The sequence below is a fragment of the Papilio machaon genome, chromosome 21 (genome assembly GCF_912999745.1).
Source record: "Papilio machaon chromosome 21, ilPapMach1.1, whole genome shotgun sequence".
Classification (NCBI taxonomy): Eukaryota; Metazoa; Arthropoda; class Insecta; order Lepidoptera; family Papilionidae; genus Papilio; species Papilio machaon.
Window position 1 is genome coordinate 6,134,344 of NC_060006.1, and position 22,237 is coordinate 6,156,580.

At 35.0% G+C, this 22,237-nt stretch overlaps 1 protein-coding gene across 2 annotated transcripts in view; it reads left to right on the plus strand.

Moving 5' to 3' along the window:
* Nucleotides 1–11,106: 11,106 nt before the first annotated feature.
* Nucleotides 11,107–22,237, plus strand: part of LOC123722192 (nuclear receptor corepressor 1) — a 96,610-nt gene continuing 85,479 nt past the window's right edge. For both annotated transcript variants that reach the window (XM_045683256.1, XM_045683258.1), the window contains exons 1-2: nt 11,107–11,404; nt 16,196–16,388. In XM_045683256.1, the coding sequence (XP_045539212.1) occupies nt 16,351–16,388 (38 nt within the window). In that variant the 5' untranslated portion in view covers nt 11,107–11,404; nt 16,196–16,350. The remainder of the gene's footprint in view (nt 11,405–16,195; nt 16,389–22,237) is intronic.

The window sequence follows — 22,237 nt, forward strand, 5'->3', positions numbered from 1 at the left end:
AATTGTAGTATGTTACATAATTATTTTTATTGTACAGCTCCATTAAAATGCTTCATTAATATTTCTAAAAATGCGAATGCGAAACACCCATCAAAATGCGAATGGTCCAAAAAATAGGAACTTGGAATGTTCGTGGTCTACTCCAACCAGGGAAACTCGAAATAGTAGAAAAAGAACTATCTCGATGCAACATAAATATCTGTGGTATCTGTGAGACACATTGGAAGGGTAGTGGTCACATTCTCACCGAATCCAACATCGTTTACTTCTCAGGCAAAGACGACAGCAGTAGGAATGGAGTTGGTTTCGTGGTCCCAAAAGGTATTAGTAACTGCATAATAGGATATGAACCTGTTAGCGACAGAATAATAACCATCAAAATTAAAGCGACGCCAGTTAACTTTAATATCATACAAGTTTATGCACCCACTAGCTCTGCTAATAATGACGAAGTCGAAACGTTCTATTCTGTCCTAGAAAAAACAATAACTAGCGTTCCAAAACGAGAACTCTTAGTTATTATGGGTGATTTCAACTCAAAAATAGGCTCCGACTCTCATCTGTTGAGCCCTTGTGTAGGTAAATACGGTCTAGGGCAGCGTAATGACAGAGGTGAACGTCTGATACAATTTGCCACAGAGAATAATCTCTTAATATCAAATAGCATTTTCCAAAATCATCCTCGTAGGCTCTACACTTGGACGTCACCTGATGGAAAATACCGAAACCAGATCGACTATATAATGATTCGATCACGGTGGAGGACATCCGTAAGAAAGGCACACACATTGCCAGGAGCCGATTGTGGATCGGATCATCAGTTATTAATCGCCAAAATGCAATTAAAACTAAAAACATCCAGAAAGTTTAATAAACCTAAAAGGCTTGAAGTAAAGGATGGTTCAAAATTTTTAGCAACCATAAAACAAAACTGGGAAGACTGGACGACGACGGATTTTAAAACAGAAAGTCCGGATGAACTGTGGAAACGTGCAAAGAATATTTTTGGATTGGCTGTAGACCATACCTCAACATCCTACACTCACAAAAAACAACACTGGATGAGTGACGCTACCTTAACCCTAGTCGAAGAAAGGCGGAAGATGAAAGCTATGGGAGCAGATATGAGGACACTTAACAGAAAGTCAGCTCAAATACAAGCAGCGTGCAGGCGGGACTACAATGCCAAACTAAAAAATATTTGTGCAGAGATAGAAACCCATGCAGATAAGCATGAGACAAAGGATCTCTATCAGAAGATCCGGCTTATAACAAAATCCTTATCTACTAAAACGTGGGCAATAGAAAATAGTGAAGGGCAGATAGTAACAGAGATAGGAAAGATTTCGGACACGTGGAAAAATTACTGCCAGTCACTGTTTGAAGACCCACAATCTCAGTGCTTTGAACCCACGGACCCTAAGGACGAAGAAAAGGAGCCAGACATTCTGAAAGATGAAGTTAGAGCTGCAATAAAGCATTTAAAAAAGGGGAAGGCTACAGGCTCTGACTGTATTCCAATCGAGACTATTAAAGCATCGGGCGAGTATGGAATCCAAATCTTTCATGAGCTCTGTAATAGAATTTGGCAAACTGGAACCTGGCCTCAAGAATGGACACACACTGTTTTCGTTCCGCTCCATAAAAAAGGTTCAACGAGGTTATGTAACAACTATCGCCTTATTGCATTAATATCGCATGCCAGCAAAGTTTTATTACACATATTAAACGAAAGATTAAAGGCGTTTCTTTCGAAAGAAGTGGCACCTGAACAAGCGGGCTTCGTAAAGGGGAAAGGTACTAGAGAGCAAATACTTATAGTGCGACAGATAATTGAGAAATCACGCGAATTTAACAAAGCGACTTATATCTGTTTTGTTGATTTCTCAAAGGCCTTCGACTCGGTAAAATGGCCTAAACTTTGGCAGACTTTACTGGAAATGGGTGCACCAAAACACCTGGTGCATTTGCTCAGACGCCTGTACGAAGATGGCACTGCGTCGGTACGTACAGACGACACATTATCGAGTCACTTTCATCCTAGTGCAGGCGTTCGACAAGGATGTATTATCTCACCGTTACTTTTTAACATTTACACGGAATTAATAATGCGACGTACCCTTGATACCTGGACGGATGGAATCGCCATCGGTGGCCGAAAAATTTCAAACTTGCGCTACGCCGATGATACAACTCTCTTTGCTACTAGTGCCTACCATATGGAAGAACTTCTTCGAAAAATGGAGAGCGTAAGTCTCGAATTTGGCCTCAAGATCAACCGCAATAAGACCAAAATAATGATTGTGGACCGTACCACCAACAACTCGCCAGAGGTCACAAAGATTGCAAATTGCTCAGTGGTCCAGTCATATATTTACTTAGGAGCATTGATCTCGAACACTGGAGGCTGCAGAGACGAGATTAAGCGAAGAATAGCAATTGCGAGGACTGCGATGGACAAGCTTCAGAGAGTATGGAAGAACCGCAACGTTACCAAGGCCACTAAGACCCGGCTAGTTCGATCACTTGTCTTCTCCATATTCCTCTACGCAGCGGAAACGTGGACCGTGAGAGAGAGCGAAAGACAAAAAATAGACGCATTCGAGATGTGGTGCTGGAGGAAAATGCTGGGTATATCCTGGACTGCATTCCGAACCAATAAATCCATCCTTGAAGAACTTAAAATCAAACAGCGCCTGTCTTCAATTGTCCATGCTCGTATCCTCACTTACTTTGGTCACGTATGTAGACGCAATGATGATGTATCCATTGAACGGTTAGTAGTGCAGGGAAAAGTGGAAGGCACCAGGGCACGAGGTAGATCGCCCATGAGGTGGATAGACCAGGTCAGAGCCGCAGTAGACGTCCCCTTACATGTATGTGCGAAAAAAGCAGTAGTCCGGGAAGAGTGGAGGCGTCTAGTTAAACGGGTCACGGCACCTACTTGATGACCACGACCAGTCTGTAAAGACTGAAGCGACTGAGAAGAAGGTGCCAGTACTCAGCTGCACTAACTGCTATTATAGCTTTTAAACATATGACAGAGTGTGCCCTCCGTAGTAAAAATCGCAGGATGATGGTTATGAAGATAAGTTTTTAAGTTATGAACAAATAATTACGTAACGTTAAATTGGATGGATATAAAGCAACCGAATTTGGAACACATTTTTTTTTGTTTTAATGCAACATAGACAATTTTAACCAATAATCTTCATTTAATTTATTTATTCGAAAAAAATACAATATACAATTCAAAACCTGTAATTAACAATTTAAAAAAATATGTATTTATAGACTTTTTTCATTTGGGCCTAATGAACAGTACAATACAAAGATATATCACATAGAATAAAACGAATATAAATTAATATAACTCAACAATGACGATATATACTAGCAATTAGTGGAATTATACCAATGGTTTTGATTTATGAAGTTTGAAGCCTTGGTAAAGTCGTGTCGAACCTTTAACGTCTTGACAATAATATTGTGTAACTTGTCAAACTGCTTTCATAAGCTAGTAAATTGTACACTTATAATTAATTTAAAGTAAAACTAAAACTGGTTCTTTATTAATAAATTCAATATATTATGGTAAATTATTAAAAAAGAGGTCCTCTGCATCTCACTATAAGATAAGCAATCTTTTGAAAGTTAAATTTGTTATTAAAATTTGATTTGTAATAAGAAAATTAATGTACAATTTCTTCTTAGTATCTTTTTTCTACTTATATTGCAATTCATATTATAAAACAAAAAATTTTCAAAGATTCAACAAATAACTCTATTTGGCCTATGTGAGTACATCACTATTTTACGATTTCGACCTTGAATTTCTATTCGCTTCGACGCAGAGGCTAGTCGTAGGCGATCGACGTCTGCATCTAACATTACATTTACACGGATATATATGTGATTATGTTATTTTCTCGAAGAATCAACAAATGGAGGTCCGGTTGAAGTAACCGTTGTAACGCAGTCAATCGTCCAGCCATGCGGGATGCTAGCTATACACGCATAACTAGTATACAGGTTGTGTACGTTGCTACATGGTAACAATATATAAAATGGTATTTGGGACAGTTTGAGAAAAGATGCCAACGGGCTATTTATTTACGAGATTGATTGAATTTTAAAATTGATCATTTAACAATGCAAATAAAACGATTCATATATAAATATAAATTGTTCATATGTGACTATAAAGTGTTTCAAACAAATTTGACGTTTAATGTCGATTTGCAATAGGTCTATTCGATTCTCCTATGTATTAAGACCTTCATTATTTTGTACTTAAGTAATTTTTATTTGAAATTAAGGAAAAAGAGGTAATTTTAAAGATTGGAAATGAAACGCCTCAAAACCGTTTTTATTGATATCTTATCCGTTTATATTGACCAACTCAGATTTTACTATTACTATACGTTTTTTATTTTAGTAAATTTAAGGTATATTTCAGAGTTTAATAAATATTTAAACGTTGTTAAAATATTTTGTATAAAGCATTGTGCTAAATAAATAATTTATTTACTGTATCCTAAGATATGGTATCCCTGTTAGGAGGCACGGCGGGAAGCGACGTTGCCGCTCTTCCGCGATCCATTTGAGCGCCACAACGCGGCCAGCGCGGCGCGACGCGGTTCGCTCGCGGCATTTCATTCGGCATTCGCTGCGCAGATCCGCAGCGGAGTTGAAGCCGCCACGCTGTATATCGCACCGCCCGCTCGTCTCATCTTTCACACGAACTAAATATCGTTGAATCGAATGAAATAGGCTTACGAAAACTGACTATCTTAGAGTAAATAAAAAAACTTTGGTAGGCTCGACCCGGTCAGGGGGGGACGTAGAGAAGCTATAATGATGTTATTTTCTTATGTAATTGTACATATTTATGATTTGTTATAATTTATTGACCGGAGTAATTATATGTACAATCGAATCGCTTCTTATAAGCATCACGCTTATATTTATTTTATTACAATAAAAAGACGCTAAAACTCCTTATTATCATATTGTAGCAATGTTAATCTGTATGATCGGCTGACCAGGGCCCATACGACTTTTATGACTGCGACTAGTCAGTCACAGATGGCATGTTGGCACGCTAGTCGTGCTCTGTTGAAATTACAAATAACCGTATATACAATAGCAAGATTCCCAATGGAACGACAATATAACCAACAACCCTACAGTTGTTTCATTCAACCGGTTAACTTTCATATTTCATACATGTACAACTTGTACGCAATTAACAATATAACAGAACCTTTAAGTTGTGCCAAGGAAACTTTGTTGGAAACGAATCCGAGGCGGGCTTCCAAGAAGACATTTTATAGCGAGATTCGAATTGGTAGTGCGAGACCATTGTGTTGTGTTGTGCCAGCCGTGATGGTTGCCAAGGGGCGGCAGCGGTACAACGTCTTTGTTAAATTGATTTTAGAGTTCAACACTTCAAATTTTTAATTTAAATTGTAATTATTTAGAAAGTATATCCAATAACCAACCAGTTGAAATTGTAGTATATTACATAATTATTTTTAATGTACAGTTACATTAAAGTGATTCATTAATATTTCTAAAAATGCTGGCTACCCAAAAGGTATGAATATAGATGTTCCGAATTACGAATTTCTGTTCGATATATCTCTCTCGCTTCTTCTCTCTGTATTAATATTATTATGTAAAGTGTTTGTTATCTTTTTGTTAGACTCAATGCAGAGTTTTATCTAAATTTAGGGTAAAAAGTAAACACTTAAGTTTACAACTCAATCAATACGTCTAAAAGCGTACATCATAAATATACTTAGGACATAGCAAAGATATAGTATATCAGTGAGCTGGGCCCAAGGCCGTGGCAATTTCGTCCGGGGCGGGCCCTGAAGGTCGTCCCACCCTCCATTTCCACCCCGTACAACTCTCCCGACGCGTCGCAGCTCGCAGTTTCACCGCCGAGTTAACGTTACATTTCCCTTTATATTATTATTAACATAAAGGCGTTATGAGGGTTTATATAAAATTTTTAAATTATATTACATTTCTAGAATATTTTATATATTTAAACTTTTGTATATGAATTTCTTTTGTAGAAAAATACATGCATACCTTCTCACTCTAATATAGCTTGCTTTAGTTTCTTCTTAGGCTTATAGTAAAAGACTATATTTCTATAAAATCTATTTTGTCTTATTTTTATTAAATAACGTGTGAAACTGAAATCTTCTTTAAAATATATTCCGCGTATTCCTGTGGGGATATCAGCACCTCTATCAAGTATCAATTTTCCTGGAAATTTAAATCGAGTTGAGGATTTGATTAGGAAATCACTTGCCAAGAGTATATTTTGAGCACGTTTTAATGAATAGAACACGAATTTTGGATTTAAATATTCAACAATGGGATTTATGTAGTCTGTTTCGTTTCGGCATTTCATAATTATGAAGTTATAACAAGAAATTCGCTAATAATTTCTGGGATTTATAAATTCTTCAAAAATCTGGTACATTATTTTTAAATTTTATTTTCCTTTTACGTATACATTGACTTAAAATGTCAGAAATAAATGATACACTGAAATTATGTTTGAAAAAGTACCACTTTCATTATAAGGTAAAAATATTATTTCAAATTATATATTAGTCTGTGGTGCAATTACTTTTTTTTTAGAGTTGGTTGTCAATTGTATTTCAACTCTTACTTTACGCCCATATTCTTCCTGGAAATACAATTTTTTACTTGGTATTTGAATCGAGACATTTACATTAGAGTACATCAGCAAATGGGCTGGTAATTATATAGCTTACGTACTAAGCCGGTACATCAAACAGTATACCAGAAGATTAAGTATCGCAATTAATTCTTGTCACCGCCAGCCGAATGTACTAAAATTAGGTCCTAGCTGTGCTGACGTCACCTTTTAGGAAACTGGGCTACGTGAGTATCTCCCACGTAACTACTGTTTTACGAATTTATACACATGGGTATCAGGTAATTGTTTGATTTATACGCCTTTTTATATGAAGTCACAGCCCGAGCAGAGGCTCTTGAGGAAGCCCTCGAGCTTAATTACTCATCAACGAGGTTTAGGCTAAGCGCCATCTGCGTTCGTTCACCTCAAGCCCTGTGGAACTGTAAATGTCTCTTCAAGGCAAACAGTGGCAAGTTAGTCACAAAAAAAGCCTTTCTATAGAAATAATTTTGTTATGAAATTAAATGATAGAAATTTTTTAAGCCTTGTATACTGAATCAATTAAATCCGAAAAAGAGATGTATTTCGTATGGATGGTGAATTTGACGGGATATATTCTCTTTCTGTGCGTCCCCTCCTCTGTCGATTAAAGGTAGGCAACGCATCTGCAATTGCTGTCTATGAGCAGCAGTCGCTATTTAGGCGTATTCTTGCACGTTTCACACCTTATATAAAAAGAGAAAACTTGTGATCTTGTTTTGGTTAAAGGTTTGCGATAGTTTAGTGTGTACAAATACGACGTTTGCTTCAAGAGTAGTGTGAATAGGCATTTTTAAACTAGCGCGTCCCATCTTTAGATAACTTCACCCCGTGGTCGATGGTTAGTTTTTCACTATGAAAACACTCACTATACGTCCCCACTGAGGGGATCGGAACCGAAGTAAATCGAAATAACATATTGGTACATGGCCAAAGATTTATATAGTTCTATATAAATCTTTGTACATGGCGGGATTCGAACTCAAGACCTGCAGATTACAAGACAAGTGCTTAACCCTTTTTTTTTTTTTTTAAAGTCAGGAAATGCGTTTACGCACGCCTACGCCGGGCTGTGCAATGGCGTAGGGAGTGTGGGACTCGCCGGTCACAGAAGGTGACCGGAATACCCACTAAAACCTGACTGCCCTCTAACGCATTATGGCGGGCGCCACGGGAACGCTTTAGCTTTCTTCCGTGGCCCAAGTGCTTAACCCCTGAGCCATCGACGATCCTTGACAATTAGCTGTTTCCCTAATATTTTAGACACCTTCTTATCATCTGTCGAAATACATTTCGTACAAGTAAAAAGTATTTCAATATTAAAAAAAAACATGAAATGGAATTTTGTAATTAAACGCGCAATGTGAAACATTCGAATAAAGGTCCGTTTTGGCATTGTTTTAGCCCGTTTGGGAACAGGTTCTGTGGGGTCAGTGTCCTCTATCCTGGCGAGGGCCGGTCCCCGCAGCGGATCCGATCAATTCGTGCCCCGAGTGACAGGCACCGGTGCTCGCAGTCAGGACTGAGGTATCTTTCTATGTCCGTCGACAAGACGATACGAAAATACAAAAATAAAGAAAGAAATATATCCATATTAAATTTATTTCTAACCAAAAGAAGAAAAACAAGAAACCAACTTAGAACATATACAAGTTGGTTTCTAAGACCATAATCTCAGTATAAAGAATCGTCTTCCCTCTCATCCTGTATATATAGACAAAACAGATATAGCAATATGATTTAAACATGGATTTTGGACTCAGAAAACCACGGTTAGTTGCTTATAAGAGAAACCAAGCTTGTATTTAGGCCTAATAAGGTCAATCAAAGTCTTACAATATATCAAAAAAGTAAAACCAGTCATTTTTAGCACTAACAGCAAATTAATGTTGTGATATAATATAGTTCAGAATGTGTATATTAGAAGAAGTTTTAAAGTAGCGCCAATTACGGAGAAATTTAAAAGCAAAAGGTTAGCGTGGTATGAACATATTATGCGGAGAAATGATGATCATATAAATGCAAAGGTAATGAGATGAAATTTGAATGGCTACAATGTTAGTGCAAGACAGAAGAATGTATGGATATATTGAGTGAAAGAGGATATGCGTAAGAAGTAAATTAGTAAATTCAGAGGTGATGACTGACAGAGATGTATAGAAGAGTAGTACATATAGTGCCGATACAACGTGACAAGGGCAGGTTGATAATGAGCAATTATAATTCTATGTTCGTCATAATAGAGTTTAACAGAACCAGGGAGTTTTTTTTCTCCACTAATTGCACGGTACAAATCAGTTAATTATTAAAGAGTACGGTTACTGCTGCTTCAATAAAGAGTTGACTAGTTTTAATTAGTGCGTTAGTTATTTTTTTTATTCTATTCAATATGAAATAAGCTGCAGATGCTGCGAGTTTCGCGAATTTGTGTGTTGAATTCAGATATTTTTATCTGTTTTAAAAATTAATTATTACTAGTTGTTAATTATTAACAATTTGTTTAAATTTAATTATCTCTGATATAAAAATCGTGAAATCGCCATTGCAGTATTATTATTTTAAAACTATCTTTTGATCGCAATTTGGCCCTCGCGGAATTAAATAAAAGAAAAACTAGTAAAAATATAGCCCATGTCACTCAGTGACAATATAGCTTTCGAATGGCAAAAGAATTTTTGAAATCGTTCCAGTTGTTTTTCAGTTTATTTGTTACCATATTCTATATAAAATTACAATCAAAACTGTTTTGTTGTATGTCTTATTTTAAAGAACTCGCATACAAGTAATTGTTTACCATGTTGAAACTACACAGGTACTCTCGGGAGCATCGTATGTAAAACAAAAATTGCTCTCTAGGGGTTGCAATGCATAACGAATGGCCTCTACCCCCACATTTACTGTACCGTGTAATTTTATTTAACGTGTAATGTATGTGCCAGGTGGGGCTCATTTACCGGTTACGGGACTGCTTCTCTATTGTTAATCTCTATGTCTAGAGATAGTCTGTGCCTATCGGCTGAAATCAACATCATTATCCTGGAGATTGTATTTGAACAAGATTGCTGTTTAAAATACCACGGAAAAGCAAAAATGGTTCGTGATCGAATAATCTAGAAGCACAGACAAACCCGATTGAATGCAAATGTTTATTATAATATATGCTAGAAAATAGCGTTTTACAATTGCATTTTACGGCTGTAGTCGGTGGGTTGCCTTTGCCTCATCGAGCGAATTTATTACTCAAAACGCGTATCGATCGATCGAGAAACCCTATAGTCGTATTACGTACGTGAGAACCCAAGGAAGGACAAAATGAGTCAATCAAATCTACACTCAATTCTTCCTTTATCTTTAGTAATGTGATGTTAATCAATAATTCGCAAATCTGTTAACGAAAAAGTTTATAAAAACTCGAATTCAAACTCTTTTAAAATATAAAAGAGGGCTGTTAGTCACTGAGTTAGACGGTAATAAATATTGTATAGGTTATGGAATGTGGAGCATGATAAAATAATTTAAGAACAATGATTATAATTATCCGACTGAGATTAACAAATGGTTGTTTAATATAAATATTTATCTAGCCACATAACTAACGAGAACAATCAATCGAGCCGATCATATTTGCGACTTCATTTAAATAAATAACAAATCTAGACATAATGACCTGGAGTAGACATAGTTCTCGAAAGTAATATTAAAAAACATTAACAAAAAGTCTACTTTTATCAACCCGTTATTGTTATATCATTGAAATGAAAATAAACCGGTTATAATTACCTACGAAGACTACAATTTATATCACAGAGATTAGGTAATGACTACGATAAACACTTTGCCGTTTTGTAGCAATTCACAAAGTATAAAATATAGAACAAAACTAAGTGCGTGGCTCTAGGCATGTAACAAAACAAACACTTTTACTCGAAACGAACGCGACAGTATAACGAGCGCAACGAAATACGCGCGTATATGTATGTAGGTTAGATAGGGCACATCGCTGTGGCTGCGTGTCTAGGCTAGGTTCGTTAGGCAGGTAGATACCGGTATCAAAGGGCCGAGGGGATTTCGCTGACACTTTCGTAATCCGTGGAAACGTGGGCTTCGAATACCGGGGCGAGCTGGCAACGTCGCGCGCGCGACCGACGACCTCGCGTTATCGCCACCCGCGGTGACGCGCATCGCCGAAAGGTCACCGGTCGCTACATTTGCCATCGCTAATGTCTTCGCCATCTAAACAATTGCAATTTCGACACGGGGTCCCATAAGAACACCATGATAGAATATTCTCTAGTGTACCGACGACGTGGCCGCGCTCCCCGTCGCCGGCTCTCGCTCGCACCCACCCGCCGCGTCCCGCCGGCTCCGCCCCCCTCTGACGGCCGCGCCGCCTAGCGGCAGCGCTACGAAATGTATACGACGTCTATACAGCGTTGCCACTTCGTACCTATAATTTCGCTGGACGTAAATTTCAACCGAAACAGTTCAATGGACTTTTCGAAAACTCTAAACGTGTCTGGTAACGACTAAAGTCTTGTGTTACTAATGAAAATTGTAGAAAGTGGTGTTAGGCTGTTTGTTTAAAGAAGTCTGTGATATTTGAGTGCAAGTTCGTGCCCGCGCTTGTGAGATCCGTGACGAGCCCTACAGTGAAATAGTTGAGCTGTTTTAGTCTAAAAGGTAAGTAATAAAGGGTCTATTACAAATTGGAAACATTCAATGTGTCAGATAAAATGATTATACTAAGTGAAAATAAGTGTCCCACTTCCTGCTACTTTCTCAGTTCGTCATCCGAACGAGAAATTTCTAGTGGTGCAACTGCGCAAATTAACTATGTGAATGATTTCACCAATTCGCACTCTTTGGTTACATGTAGTTTATATGGTACATGGTGGTGATGATGCACGCGGTGAGAAGCAAATAGTTATGTAAAGCGATAACAATATCAGCCTGGTATGTGGCATAAGGAAGTATACATAATTATTACAAATTTGTCTTTAAATAAAATTCGATTTAAAACAGTAAAATCTGTTGAGTTAGATGAACCCACGTATATAATCAAAGCCACGCTTGAACACCAAAATCACTACGCTATCCTTATAATTTTAAAAACATTTTGCACAATATTGAAATAATTTTACACAATAAAAAATAAAATTGTAATAAAGAGTGCTCAAGACCTTGATATGCAAAAAAATGCATTTAGCTCTAACTCTCTTTTATAACTAAAGTGCTATAAATTGTTAAAATTTTGTCGGGATAATATTAATCATTTCACGATATGTTTTTACTATCAACGAAAACAAAAAAGTTATCAATAAGTTCAAATTTTTCACATATGCAACTCCATTTACTTGTATTATTACAACATGGATTATTTTATTATTAAGACAATATTTCCTAATTTATCTTGATTATGTTATTTAATTATTTACGTAAAAATAATAACACTCTTTATAAACGCTCCATACTTACATGATTCTGGCAACATTCCAGAAAAATAACGCTAATTTTGTTAAATGGGTCTTCCTTCAATGTTTTATAGCATAAATCACTAAAGTTTAATATATCCGCATAATTTTATACACTACACTCAATTTCTTTCATAACAAGTTGAAAAAATTGCACATAAAATATATAACGAACATTTTCTGTGCGTTCCATCTCGCCTTGTATAAAAATATACTGTTACTGCTTTTTTAAATTTAGCAAATATACAATATTTAGTTTGCCTTTTTCGTTTTTTGTTCTATGGTTATATCTCATTAGATAATATAAACATGAATTTCTAAGAATACAGATAATGATTTGAAATGGGTAGGAGTATATGACTGCTACTTAGCCTTAAATCCGCTATTAAAAAGTATCAAGACAAAGCCCGCTACACACCTTTAGTTTTAACTAAGGGTTAATAATGTGACTACATACGCGAGTTTTAATTGTAGGTACTGTCCGACTGTTCAGTTCAGAACTCTAGATGTGTATATCAATACACATTTTCAATGAATTACCTTGAAAGGGATAAATAGTTTTTTTTAATCACATGGCGCAGAAATATACGGTATAAAATATCTTGAATTCTTACACTGTTCAAAGAAGTGTCTGTTACAACTGTCGCTTATATTCTAACCTTGAAATGGCTAAATATATGCGTTAGTATAGTTATTCTCTTTACCCGACTGGTCGTAAATTTGTCGTAATTAAATAGTACATGTGAATCCAGCAATGTTTTTAATTAAACGTGACGCGTCATTATGCAAAATCACAATGAATAAACAAAATGGCGGCACTGCTAGCGCTGCACCTTCAAAATAGTGTTGTCACTTTTTCGGTTTTATAGTGGCAAGTGACCATAGATTATATTTTAGGAGAAATTTATCAATATTAATATGGCCTGTATAATTAATTTTGCTTTTTCTCTTTCTATTTTTAAAAACGAAGAGAAAAAATATGTACTTATCTAGCATGTATTTTTTATACTATATCTTAAAAAATAAATATACCTCAATTATAGTTTATGCATTATTTATAAACAGAAGATGCCATATTATTTATTGGATTTAAATTGAAGTTTTGATGAGAACATCAATTAAAATCTTATTATTCTGCCACTTAAATTGCGTCATTATAATAGAAGAGACGCAACACGTATCTTTGATTTTTATTATTATAAAAAAAATCAACATGCACAAATTATCTGGCATAAATAAATAGCAGTTGGGATGTCAGATTAATAAGGTTATTTCCCAATTCCAAATTTCCGTACCCAAATACTCATTATAGGTACTGGTACCATCTCGTGCACGTGTAAAATCTCTTTATAACGATACTTTGTGGTATGAAAATTATTAGATTAAATTAACAATTCCGGTTATATATTGTTGTAGTAAGAATATTCAACTTCCCACGCCATAATGCGAGGACGTCGGCTAATTCGCTTAGTTTAGATGCAAACTTAATTATACTTGGTATACATTGTGTTATTACGATATACAAAGACAATTATGGACCAAGTTTTTGTAATAACTGTTTTGATTTTTTTTGGATTTTTTTTAATCTTACGACATGCTGTCTATGTAAAGATAAAAAACTAGCGATTCCTGTGGTTCTGTGTAATAGTTTTTAATCCTTAAATTATAGATATATAACTTACTAGCTTTCACCAGCGACTCCGTCTGCTCAGAATTTAAAAAAACCTAATAACTAAGCTATGTGTTCTTCTAGACTACGTTCTACACCTGTGCCAAATTTCATCAAAATCCGTTAAGCCGTTCCGGAGATACTTTCAGAAAAACATTCAACCATCTAAACTTTCGCATTTATAATATTAGTAAGAAGTAAGATAGATGTAGTGTTTTATACAATTTTAACGTTTAATCGAGAGTCAATTTTCAAAATATAATTTTAATTGTAATTAACAATAATGGAATTTACTCTTTAAAGTGGTAATTTTAAGGTGGTGGAGGAAACCTTTGTATTCCGTATTAGGATATAAATCTATGCCTCAAACATAATCACCTGGAAACCTAGTCTGATGGTAGTATATAAAATAATTTAAACGTAGAAATATTTTTTTCTTTTTTATGTTAAAAGCTACATCTTAGTTTAGTTGACAACATGCACTAAACACAAGTACACATTTACAGGTTTAAACGTGTTTTTTTGCTAAAATAAATGGCCTATGCTGTATCTTTTCCTATATGGTTGAAACTTTGAGAACTTCTCTGTAAAGTTGTCAATTTGCACATTGGCCCTTATTCGTATAGCTATCGATATATCTCAACTTGTTCTGTAACTTTATACAATGGTGAGATGTTTTTATTTAATCGCGATACCATTGTTTATATCAACAGTAATGTGAGACGTACTCACGACCTACAAAACCTATTCAACTGATGTCTGTGCATGATGTATTCATACAGGCTCACTGGTATGCAATTGCTTACAAATCTAGCACGAATATGTGACATTGGCCACCGTATCGTCATCGACAAAATTTGTATTAAATATTGTACCCCACCCTCTTTATTACTTCTTACTAATATTATAAATGCGAATGTTTAGATGGATGCGGATGTTTGTTTGAAGTTATCTCCGGAACGATTCAAAGGATTTTGATGAAACTGACAGTTGTAGAACATAGTCTGGAAGAACACAAAGGCTTATTAGGTTTTTTTTTTAATTCCGCGCAGACGGAGTCGCAGGCGACAGCTTGTTTGGCATAAAGAGGAAATTTGATTGTTTGCATTGAATAGGCTCCGAAACTACTGAACCAATTTGTAAAATTATTTCACTGTTTTTTTAATTACGTGCGGATGAATACGCGGGTAACTGCTAGTATAATTGTAATGAAATAAAATGAGTTCATTATTTCTTCGTTATTTAAGTAAAAAGCATTATAAATACAATGTGTTAACTCCACCTATGTAATTATATAGGGCAGCAAGATGTCGTTAAGCTAAAGTTGGCTTACGTGCACTGTTAACTTAACCCACTTCCTCTAAACTGTTTCTAATTACTTAGATTTACTTTGCCATAGAGTAATTATACAACATTTTTTTTCTTCAAAGCTATAAACGAACCTAATTTCCTTTAGATTTTTTATACAGGTCTAGATGTCGCCCGTGACTCCGTCCACGCGGATTAAAAAAATAAGCTTATAAGTATCCTATGTGTTCTTCCAAACTATGTTCTATATGTGCCAAAATTCATCAAGATCCATGCAGTTGTAGTCCTTTAAGGGCATACGTAATTTAAAACATGATTAGAGGCACTACAGCCGCGGATTCTCTTGGTCTAGAAAATGTCTCCTTATCTACTTTGGACTTTTTGTTTTCAGCTCTTGATATTCTAAGATCTCGTTCGACGTCGTCAAAACATCCATATTGTTTTTAACATGCTTAGTAACAATTTAAAATAACGTTAAGTGTAATTTAATGTTAGAACTCACTAACTTAATGATAGTTGTGTTGTTATCTCCAAGGCTCGTCATAATTGGCCGGAAACATTGATGTTGGTACGTTGTTTAAATTCAGATAAATGCATTATAAACAAAAGAACTGTTTAACGACATGCAACAATGCTATGCGTGGACAATAACATAGGACTTGCGTGGTACGTGACGTATCTGCAAATACCCCACTTATACTCTTTTCAATGACTAATAATTATGATTTTGTTTACGGTTTCGTAATGATTTTTTGGCCCCTTTTAATTTAACTATGACGTCATCGATTGATTATGTCTTTTAATGGCATTTTTATCTTGATATATATATTTACAGAAAAGGAATGTGAAGTACTGAAAAAATAGGCAAATGAAAGTCACAAAAGAGAGTCCGTTCAATCTTCATTCCCTTAGTCATTTAGCTTAGCTACATTGAAATGTGGCCTCAATTCTAAGAACTTTTGGCCTCGAATCTTGACTATCAAAGTGTACTACTATATATTTATGTGATATATTTGTGGGCAGGTTGCGATCGCGGGTGCGGGTGCAGTGTGGGTGCCGTGGGCGTGGGCGTGGGCGTGTGTGTGTGTTGGTGAGTGTGTGTGTGGGCCCGCATGGCGCGGAGCTAGCGGCGCGCGCACGCGGCATGCGCGCCTAGCCATGCCGGAGCTCGGCACCACATGGCGCAGTACACACAACGGACACAGCCGATGCACAGGTCAGTGGGTACAAAGCTACAAAGCCACTACAACTACAATATTACCTAGAATAAGAATCGTAGGTTGGTATTTACGCTAAACGGTAGAGGTGAAACCAGCAGGTGTGTGATTGCGAGAAATAGAGTTGGGGTGAACCAATGTTGATGAATTGTATTTGTAAAATATTTGAAGAGTTTACGAGAAAATAAATTTGGCAATATCTCGGTTATAAGATTCCAAAATTATATGAGGTTAATGTTAAAGTCGAATAAAGGTTAAATTATTGAAAAGGATTTTTGTCTATCTGTTTAGTTTAACACGTTAAATGCTTATAAGATATTCTTGTACCAAAGCGGTCTCACAATAATAGTAGGTAGCACTGAACGTGTTAAATAATCAATCTGTTTAGTAATCTCGGGCTCTTTTTACTACACTAATAACTTTTAAGTTACTAACTAAATAAAGTTTCTTTAATATTTGATGTTTAGTTGCACCAATTTACCATTTATGCTAAAATTAGTAACAAAACAATGTTGTACGTAAATAGGAGAGTAATTAGCTGACATCATATTCTAACTGACGACTAAATAGTAACTAAATGAATCATCAAGCATTAAGAATATTGGTTCTATAAACTTTATTTTCGAACGCTAACCGGTCCACTAAATCCGTGACGGGCTGTTAAGTGTTCAGAACACCAATAGAACCGGTTGGCTGCGAGGTACTTTACGATAGAACTCTCTAGAAGGCCGCGTAGGAGCTCCAACACCGGTTGTACCGTTCATAGTCCATACCTTGAGAAATCCAACTTTCCGAAGTTAATAAATATCAATTAAAAATATATCTGCATCGCATTTATTGTGCAACTTATGAAACGGTATAAAAGATCGTGGATCTCTTTTGACTTTTTTTGTTCATTTTTTTATTTAAGCTTTGTACATAATATAATTTTTATAATATTATATTAGAAATGCGGTGACTTGTTGGTGAACTTAACTCTAAAAGAGTTCTTTGAAAAGAGTTTTTTCTTATATCTACCTAGAAAAATCTTTGGCAATCTATCCCGTGTCATTCATTATGTAACTAAAGTCATATAGATGTAAAATAAAGCCGTGGCAGTTGACGTTACGTTTTTCCAAGTCTGTCGTCTCCTCATTGTCGCGGTATGAATGTGAAATGAGTCAGCGGATGCAGTAAGGCAGTATTTGTTTGTACAGATGTTTCATGTACTAATTAATATCGAGCGGACAACGTTATAAACCGGCTTCAGTTAACAATGTGGCTAACCTCATTAGTAATCAGACTTATTGTTATTTAGTTTATATTTGTTAAGGCTGCAGGTAATGTCTGGTTTTAAAATAAGTTCAACAGTCGAGGATATTAATTTTTTGATATATAATTTAATCTTACTAATATGTTTAGATGGATGGATGGATGTTTGTTTGAAGGTATCTCCGGAACGGCTCAACAGATTTTTGATGAAATTTGACATAGATGTAGAGCATAGTCTGGAAGAACACATAGGTTACTAATAAAGTTTATTTTTAAGTGCGCGCGGACGGAGTCGCAGGTGACAGCTAGTTAAGAAATAAATAAGATAAAAACAAGTCACATCAATATTCATTTGTATACTGTACTCTTAACCAAAAAGATTTTCTAACTCTGCATATTATTTTTTCTGAAGAAATGTAATAATGTGTCTTTAAATGTAAATAAAAAACTAAATATCATCTGGATACAATTTTAAGTTTGATTATACGATAAAAATATTACTTTGTAATGTTTCGCAGTTCGAATAAAATCTTTAGTATTCTGCATACAATATCGCTGGTTTCGGATATCGCTCTTATAAAACTCTGTAATTGAATTTATATGAATTTATGGTACGAAATATAGGGTTATACTGAGTTGTCCTAGATTCAAGTTTGGCACATTATCCTAGTTGTATATTAAATAGTAACCTAGTACTTTGTATAAAGCATTTGATTAGTAAGTTTTTTAGATATACGTAATTAATTTATGCCCCAAAAACTATAAAAAGTACATTAGAAATGTAGGTATTTTAATGGTTTTTACTAGGTTCGTTTTTTAGCTTTCGGATTTGTATCTTTCTAGAATAAATTAATGGATTTTTGTACGAAAATTAACTCGTAATTCGTGTGAATGGCATTAAACGTGTTTAATCTTTTCCTAAAGTTTCCTTTAGTTATCAGTTAACTCTGAGTGCGTCAGTAAGACTTAATACTTTAGTAACTGAGGTTTAATAATCCTTGCAAATAATAAATCTGTCACACTTTATATAACAATGTCACGTTCCACTTAAAGTTGACGAGCGGTGAGTAACCCAATGTGACATAACCAGTTTAATGTTAATACAGTCCGCATTGAACGCGGGACCGACACCCCGCGACCGACCGACTGGCAATGTGCCATCGGTGCTGGCAACTGATGTACTATTAACCTATTATATAAAACTCTTGAAGAGCAAAAATATGTAATGAATTGTAAGAGAAAGAGTCCTTATGTATGGCTTAAGGACTCTGAGATTTCGGATCGTTAAACGTTAAACATTCATTGAGTTGAAATTTTTTTTAAATTATACAGTATATAGTTAAAAAAAATTAAAATTATTTAAAAATATATTAAATTTTACAATAGTAAAAATAAAGCAAAATCGCAAAAGTTATATTTAAGACAAAATATGCTAAGTTCAAAACTATATGACTACGTTTACGAGTTACAAGTAGCCCTATGTTGTTCTTCCAGAATACGTTCTACATATGTGCTAAATTTCATCAAGATTCGTTGAGACGTTCTGGCGATACCTTTAAACAAACATCCATCTAAACATTCGCATTTATAATATTAATAAGATTAGTATGATTGGGCTTATATTCAAATAGGATTGTTATGAAATGTCTATCTATATATGTTTAGCTATATATGTGGAGCAGTACTAGAACTTTGAGAAGCAAATGTATGATCTAAGACGAAATACTTTAATAAAGTTTATTTACATCACGTTAACTTCCAATAAAATGTACTAAAAGATGACGTCATCGAGCATATCCACAATGCTAATTAATTTTATCGTAAAAATTCCGCACCACTCCAATAACCTTGAACAAAAAGTTAAACGACACTCGAATAACAACCTTATGTATATTGCATTTAGGATGCACTACATATATGTTGCGATGTAGACTGCCATAATAAAATGGCTAAACATGTGGGTCGACGCCCCCTTTTATCTCGTACCGCTAGTAAACAATCCTTTAGAGTTACATACTAATTTCACACCCGGATACGTCTGGCGGTCATAGGTACAGGGGAGAACTTTTTTATTCGTCTACTTTTAAATTTCAACGTAAAAAGCTTACATAAAATGGATAAATGAAAAAGTTTGTTTTAATACATCTTGATACTTATTTTAATTCAAATAATAGACTTCTCGTCTTTTTATTTATTTTTATATAAACAACATAATTCGAGAAAAAAAAACATATTTAGATATAGTTTTTTGACAGTAAAATAATATATAGAGTACAAGGAAAGCTATATTTTAAGTAAATTCCGGAGGTTGCCGGGTCGTCGCCCCGGGTGCTCCGGTACGAGCGATTGCTCCACGTGTCCAGGTCACGACGTCGACAACAACCAAATATTGATCACTCGCTTTTGGCAACGCAACGATTGCGTCATTTTCGACATTACTCATAGTGTGATAACGTGCTTAAAATAAAATGTTCTAATCAAAATAACATACTTTTTACGACCTTATATTATTTTACACTTGTAACTAACAGAGTCGTTAAATAATCCCCCTTAGTGTAGGTTTAGTATGAGACCAACTAAAGGCTCTGATCGTGACAGTTTGTTAATTTACTTATATTATAAATGCGAAAGTTTAGATGTATGCATATTTGTTAGGAAGTATCTCCAGGCTGCATGCATCTGGATGAAATTAGGTATAGTATAGATATAGAACGGTGTCTGGAAGTATACATAGGCTACTTACTAAGTTTTTTTTTAATTACCAGCGAACGAAGTCATAATTTTTGATTAATAATTATTTGATATGTGTTTTCTGTATTTTTTTATAAACATTCACAAAAAATGCATTGAAAACAGTTATAGGTTTATATAATCCATGTTATTTAATTCTAACTTAAATGATTTTTACGGCTTATTTTATTCCTGTCTAAAAACGCACACATTAAGTTCTATATGTGTAGTATATCTAATCAATAATTGCCTACCACAGTTTAGTTATAAAATTTTTGCATAAATTTCAAGTATCAATATGATGTAAATAGAACAATAATATCGATTATCCGATTGGTAAAAGTTTATTATTATAAAGTGGGTCGCGGCTAAAGTTTTGAATGGAAACAAAAACCTTGGCAGTAGCTCTCGCCATGGCCGCCGCCTCTCTACTCGCCTCGTCTCGCTCTCAACTATATGTTGCGAATTTATACTTTACCTATGTATTAATTTATATATTTACAAACTAGCAGTCGCCCGCGACACTGTCCGCGCGGAATAAAAATAATAATTAGAAACCTATATGTTCTAAATCTATGCTAAATTTCATCGAGATCTGTTAAGCCGTTCTACAGATACCTTCTAACAAACATCCATCCATCTATCCAAACAATCGCATTTATAATATTAGTAAGATTATGAAAAATGTAATACCTATGTATTACAGAGAGAAAAGATTAGACTTGTTTGCCTTAAAGAGGCATTTACAGTTTAACTGGGCTTCAGATTGCCAAGTGCAGACTGCGCTTAGCCTAAATCTTGTTTAAGAGTACTAAGATTAGACTACAAAGATGTTAAATTCGTCTGGATAACCTCAAAAACTATTCAACTGTTTAACAAAACTATTTACCCAATAGAAACCTAACCTTTCTATAGCAAATAACTTTATCTTGATTTCTCTAGTCTTTTGAAGCTAAAATCAAAAGTAGTATCGTACACAAAAAACAAGTTTTCAAAAAAAAAACAAATGTTAATTTTAAAACTATTCTTCTTGAAGCAATCGATAAAATGAACGCATCATAACAAAAATAAATTCTTTGCACCTCGTTCTTGTCAAATGAATCAGACGGGATGCGGAGCCAGACATTCCTGGAAATATGTAATTTCAATACAATATGGTTTAGCTGACGTGTACATTTATAATCTGTGATACACTTACTTATCTATTTCTATAGTCCTATTCAATGAAAATGAGAAATTAAAATTACACATTTCATTAGCTGAGATTGACATTTTTTGTCTAAGAATATATTTTGGAAAATTTTAGTATTTAAATTAATAATACAAACATGTCTGTTTTTTAATAAGTCTGTGATAAAAGGTGTTTCGATAGGTTTTTTATAATTTTCCCATTTCTATTGAATTCAACTTTACTCACTAAACGACCGACTGCATAAAACAGCATTTATCCGCCCTACTAGCCGTAGACCGCGACTTCGACTGCGTGGAGTTAAAAAAATCTCGAATCTCCGTCTACATCGAATTAATATAACTATGCCAAATTTCAGCGAGTTCAATGCAACCGATTCTGGAGATTCTTTCTAACAAACATCCATCCATCCAAACATTCGCATTTATAACATTACTAAGATGCACTTTTCCAAACTGTTATCGATTTATCCGTCTGTCCAAACATCTAGACATTTCGCATCTATAACTCAGATTACATGAGGGTAATGTGTTTTTGCTGATGTAAAGAAAAATATTTTACCTGTACTAGTCGGGCAGAAACGAGTTTTAAACTATAATAAAACAATATGTTATAAAACGACTGGTAATATCGGCCCAGTAACGTTGTCGGGTCATCGATTTTTCATTAGACCGACCG